The 6,222-nt window shown below is 41.2% G+C and overlaps 1 protein-coding gene across 1 annotated transcript in view; it reads left to right on the top strand.

Moving 5' to 3' along the window:
* Window positions 1-164: 164 nt before the first annotated feature.
* SARC_00157 (glutamyl-tRNA synthetase) overlaps window positions 165-6,222 on the top strand; it is a 9,897-nt gene continuing 3,839 nt past the window's right edge. The window contains exons 1-9 of the mRNA XM_014306150.1: window positions 165-276; window positions 1,499-1,571; window positions 2,580-2,665; window positions 3,321-3,435; window positions 3,640-3,757; window positions 4,470-4,578; window positions 4,881-5,030; window positions 5,447-5,554; window positions 5,747-5,925. Coding sequence (XP_014161625.1) covers window positions 181-276; window positions 1,499-1,571; window positions 2,580-2,665; window positions 3,321-3,435; window positions 3,640-3,757; window positions 4,470-4,578; window positions 4,881-5,030; window positions 5,447-5,554; window positions 5,747-5,925 — 1,034 coding nt within the window. The 5' untranslated portion in view covers window positions 165-180. The remainder of the gene's footprint in view (window positions 277-1,498; window positions 1,572-2,579; window positions 2,666-3,320; window positions 3,436-3,639; window positions 3,758-4,469; window positions 4,579-4,880; window positions 5,031-5,446; window positions 5,555-5,746; window positions 5,926-6,222) is intronic.

Genomic DNA, 6,222 nt, shown 5'->3' with positions numbered 1-6,222 from the left:
TATATATATATGTACATACGTATATTTATATATTTATGTATGTATATGTATATGTATATATATGTCCGTATACAGTCACAATCACTTCACTGCATAATTTACATTATAGCTTATATTATCACCCGTCTCTTTATATAGAGCAATGTACGAGTTAGGTATGCTCCGAGTCCCACCGGTCATATGCATTTAGGCGGCCTGCGTACAGCGCTGTTCAACCTCTTTCTCGCCAAGAGGCACGGTGGCAAGGTTATCATGCGACTCGAAGACACAGATAGGGTGAGTCATGTTGTTCCTGTGTAGAATCGACCTGAATTGCGATGGCAATATAGAGGTGGTCTTGAAATCTTAAATATATGGCGGATCGGTTGATAGTTGCATCGGGGCGTTTTATTGCTTTGCGGGTTTGCCTTTACATGTTAGCAGCCATTCAGTTTGTAATTGACGATGTGTGCGATTTTGTTGCGTGTTAGTCTCATATTACTCTCAACGACTCTTTGTCGTCAGGATGATTCCCGATACGATTCGATCGTAGCAGTCTTACAAACGTGATTCTTCACATATTAATTGTGTTAGTTAATGTAGTTTTCAAACATTATATCATTATAGATTGAATTGATCAATGAGGTGGTTGGTGCGCAAAAGTATACTAACATGTGTAAATTATTAGTATATCTATTGGTTTTCAGAGAAACAATCAGCCATGAATATCTATTCAATATTGCAAGTTGATGCTGTTCATCATTGCTGTATGTGTATAGGTAATGTTTGTATACAGTTATAAGTGTACTTGAACTTTGTAAGTTGCATGTATTTGCATGCAGCACTCGTACTATCAGGCAACATGATATAGTCCTGCGTCAGTAGAAATATCCTTCAGACAAGTATGCATGTGTAATAACTATTTCATCTTTTAAAGTATGTTTGGCATTGTCTACGTTTTCAAGAATGTTAGCATCTATGTAAGCATCTGAATATTTATATTTACGCCTACGTACACACACGGTCGCTCAAACATCTATGTTTGTGAGCACATGTTGGATGTTTATATTTTTACAAGATTGCTGTAACGGTATGCATGGGCACCACAAATTGTCGAGATGTTCTAAAACCGGCAATTGCTTACCTACACATGAAAAGTGAATACATAAATATATACACGTGTGACGCCTAAAGTGTTATCTGCATTTGATTGGGCGCTTGTGGTCGCTTGGATCTTCAAGGCATATACAACAAATACAGTCGGATAGTTACATTTGGTTTCCGCGTTTCCGTGCCATGCTTTTAAGCCAACTCTACTTCTGATATTTCATCAGGAACGAATGCAGAGACCTGGGTGTATACTCTCTCTCATCCGTACTGACGTAGCATATGTGTGTTTGGATATTTAGCAACTGCGGGTGTATATATCAATCTCTACAAGCACTTTTACATATCAGAAATGATTTGGAAGTATCGCCGATAGAGTATAACATATACCATCGATTACTCTTTTTATCAGACTCGCTATAATGAACAAGCGGAGAAACAGCTGGAGACCACCTTGAACTGGGCCGGGATAGAATTTGACGAAAGTAAGTTTCAGCGACTTACACTCTATGTATGTCAGTATATATATATATATATATAGAAAGTCTATGGTCACCAGGGTTGATTGCTTGTGGATTTACTTATAAATACATATAAACGTAAGTATCCTATTGTATATCAATCCTATTGGTCATCGATAGAGATGACTGCGGCCATGTACTGTGCGCTGCCGCTTGCTACGATGTTGCGTATGTGCATCTATATACATGTTCCTTCAAACAGCTTTCAAGTAGACAGTATACTGGCAATCTCTCACTTCAAGGAGCTATTCATCTCATGCGCTCGCTGAGACGTTCGTCCACTGTATATATTATGGATCACCTACGTATGAAACTGGGCTCAAACGATTTTTATGCAAGTTTATTCGCGATCTGATTAATGGGTGATGCGTGGAATACATCCATCGATCACGAGGCAAGCTATCAGATTGAGAGTTTGTTTGTGAGGTCTACATCCCCGTGTGCAAACTGAGTGTACTTGTACGGATGTACACGCGGCAGTAGAGTGTTTTATAGCACCGAATACGTACAAATACTGCACTTTTCGTGACACGCTCATGCACGATGACATTTTATTGCACACGCATACACACATACTAAACAATCAATCGCTTAAGCTATACCTTTTACAGTCGCGATAGAGGTCTCGAGCAGAAACTGTACCCATGTCGTAGACGAAATGGACTACGTGAGAATACCGTTTGGTACTACACAAGTGTATACCATCGGGTAGTACTACATATAGTCATTTTGAAATTATTACTACGTATAGTCTTACTAAAATCATTGCAATGTCTAGTCATGCTGAAATCATTCCTTTACGTACGTGCACTGTGTCTGAGTTTGTGTGCATGTTCTTCACGAGTGCAACATTGTTAATCAGTAGCTGATGCGGCAATAGGTTGTACTAGGACGTCTATGTGACAAACAGTACCAATACGATCTGAAGCTCTCATTAGCCACCCCATCCAATGTTGTATGTGTTGACTACAGGTCCTGCCAAGGGTGGAGACTTCGGCCCTTACGTGCAGTCTGAGCGACTGGGCATATACACGAAATATGCAACACGGTTAATGGAGGTGTGTTGATTGTTGGGATGTACCCATATGTCAACTATCATGGTGAATTGCCGTGCATATATATTTGAGGTTAAACGGAGTGAGCAGAGTCACATATGAATCGGGTGAATGGTGTCGGCTGTAGAATCATACGATGGTTATAGCAGCTCTCGTGACATAGGCTTAGTACTATATGATACCCTTGGTCGTGGCGTTGTCTACGTATCGTATGCATCTATCAGGCTCATGTCTAAGTGCGAATTTGTCGTTGTATTGGCAAATGAGTATCAAAGTTAGCTGTGTCCCGTGTTCGTGACTATTTCGATACAATTCAACGACACAACTGGGCTGCTCTATCTGCAGTCGAGCAATTTATTAAGCCTGACCTACCTACTGCAATGCCTGTGCTTGGTGCTGTGTTGTGTGTATTGGTTGTCCCGTTTTCCAGCCATAGTTATTTCGTCTATAGCTGAAAAGGCACAACAAGTCAGATCAACACCAGTGCTTAGTCCACGGACAGTTGAATACCTTTGGTATTGTCGTTCCCCCGTGTAGTGACAAGGGACAAACCAATACGATGTACCCCCGCACGAGGTTTTGTATTTAAAACTAAACAACGGGCCAGACACTTGCCATTAAACCTTGCTCTCCCGTTATTCTGGCTGTGTACATCTAGGCAGGACATGCGTATCGCTGCTACTGTTCCGCCGATGAACTGGAGATACAACGCAAAATCCAGAGCGAATCAAAGGGGCGTGCGATGTATAATAGGAAATGCCTGCACCTCCCGGGTAAGGATCTGCTACAGTGTGTTTCTGTACCTCAACAACTGCATAGAATACTTTCTCTGGACTGTACAGATGGTTTGGGGATGTTATGCACCACACAAGCAAGTAATCACAAATGTCTTGAACACGGCATCTGGAATGTCTTCAACTGCAGAAGATATTTTAAAGAGACGTTCTCATTCACGGTCGTATTCACGCATTCCTCAGACAAAATAAAGGCCGAGTTGCTCGAGTCAGGCGCGCCTCATGTCATCCGGATGAAGGTACCGGAAGGTCACACAGTAGTTTCTGATGCGGTGTACGGCGACGTCCACTTTGAGAATGCGTAAGTACACAGAGACACAGACTCTGTATGTGTCTTCATATATGGCAGTGGGAGAGTTATTCAAGATTGTATGTAGTTAATTGCGTCCAGATACTTTACTTTCAAGATGCTTAATTAGTCAGTGTACAAATATTTATCTAGTAGTTGTGTACAGATGCTTCTACTTTAGGAATGCTTCATTAATCGTGTTCAGATACTTATGCAGTGCTTAGCTAACTGTGACCAGTTACTTTTACTTATAAAAACTTAATTGAGACCAGATGTTTCTGATTCAGACACGCTTAATTGATCATGCACATATACTTCCTAAAACCCTTCGTTGTTGTATTTATTATTCTACGTTTTTTATGTACCGAAAAAATCGTTGTAGTGGAGTGAATAAGCTACTGATTTCGAAAATATAGCCGCACGGCGTCTTCTTGGTGTTCCGTATCAATCATCGGTGAATTGCACAAGCTGCTATATAGACCGCGGGATGAATGAAGGGGGTCGACGATGAGTATTACGTACTATGTATACACATGTGCACGCTCAGATGCTTGTGAATACGTTTGCATAGATTCCTGTTATCACGGTATTCTCGTTCATCAGGTTGCAGTTGAGGCCAATTAGTATCTCAACTGCGACCAATAAGTCCAAAGCTTACCTATGCAACCATATACGTAATGTCGTACATATGTGAAGATATACGTCCAACTCGCCTCTACCACAGTAACATCGATGATCAAGTGCTTGTCAAAGTCGACGGATACCCCACATACCATCTGGCAGTAGTAGTTGACGACACGCTCATGAAGATCAGCCATGTGCTTAGAGGTGAGGTGAGTACTACGCAGGTGCTATACCACCCATGATAGTCTTGGCCATTTCTACGTGCTATGCGTATTTGAACCGTATCTCATGCCATGCATACCTTTGCCGTCTCTACAACTCCAAACTATCATGGATGCCTACAGTGTGTCCTATGTAGCAGTACGGCCTCCGGTCAGTCTAGAATATCAAGATCAAATGAGATAATACATTGGTTTTTATTCGTATTTAAAACATTTTAATACAAGTTCTTTTTCCAATATTTCCATCGTGTATATTTGTAACAGCTGTTGGTGTATGATTCGCTGTACAGGAATGGCTCGCGTCAACGCCGAAGCATTTGATTCTCTACGATATGATTGGTGTGCCCGCCCCAGTGTTTGCCCATCTGCCGCTGCTGCTGAAGGCTGACAGGACCAAGCTCAGCAAGAGACATAACGATGCCTTTGTGGAGTATTACAAGGTATGGCGACACTCCAACTGTAGGGGTTCATTTGGCACTGCAATAGCTGTACATATTGCTGCTTAGTGCCGAAGTTCATGTCAAATTTCACTAAATACGACAACCCGTGCTTTATTCATAGTCTTTCCGATCGAGCTATGTCGCACCGGAATTGTGACTTTGTTGTAGGTTGTCTCACAAATATATGTCGTGAATGTTTTGTGCGGCGTCTATTTTGTAGTCGCTTTTCCTCGCATCCTCTGTGTTTCAATACTCTCGATTCCAAAACGGGATCCTTGAAAGCTCGGGCGCAGAAATGTATCACGTCGCTAGCATAATAGCACTGTAAGTGCTAAATTGGCCTCAGCATATACATATGTATTGCATTGATATCCACACATTTGATCCTATATCTCATTGGTCTTGCTGTGGTACAGGAGAAAGGCTATCTACCTGCCGCTCTGTGTCATTTTGTTTCCATGCTGGGTTGGGCTCCGCAAGACTCGGAAATGGAAATATGGAGCTTGGATGATCTAAGTCACGAGGTATAGTTATATGTCCATCTAGGTTACTTTTATGAGCTTATACATGATGCGTATCTGTTGCATGTGCGATTCTATCCGTGGGACTGTACATTCATACAACCCTCCAATAAAAGACACTACACATATTGACAAGTTTTCTTTGTTGCACATTGACATGTGTACATGTCCCTTACACCTGCCAAACGTCACCAGTTTTCCTTCGATGGTGTCAACAGGAGCGGCTCAATCGTGGACGAGGACAAGCTGAATTACATAAACAGACAGCACATGATTCGTGTGTGTGGGGAAAGTAAACTTGCGCCCACGAGTGAGATGAAGGCGCTGATTAGTTGCCTACGAGAGACTGTGGAGAAGAATGTCGAGAATAAGAGGTAATATCAGACTCTGTAACATGTGTATGGATATATATATTTGTATATACATATATGTATATATGTATTGAAGTAAATACAGTCGTATGGATGTATAAAGAGGTTTACGTATGTTTGGATATATAATCGTATTTAAAAATGCGCACACATGTATATGGATGTATATAAATGTTTATGTATGCTTTCATATTTTCCGTTAGTAGAGTTTGTGCGTGTGCGTGACATATATATATATATATATATACATTTATATATATGTGTGTGTGTGTGTGTGTGTGTGTATGTGTGTGTGTGTGT

The sequence above is a fragment of the Sphaeroforma arctica genome (genome assembly GCF_001186125.1).
Source record: "Sphaeroforma arctica JP610 unplaced genomic scaffold supercont1.4, whole genome shotgun sequence".
NCBI classification, from domain to species: Eukaryota; class Ichthyosporea; order Ichthyophonida; genus Sphaeroforma; species Sphaeroforma arctica.
This window is presented reverse-complemented; position numbering and strand designations above follow the sequence as displayed.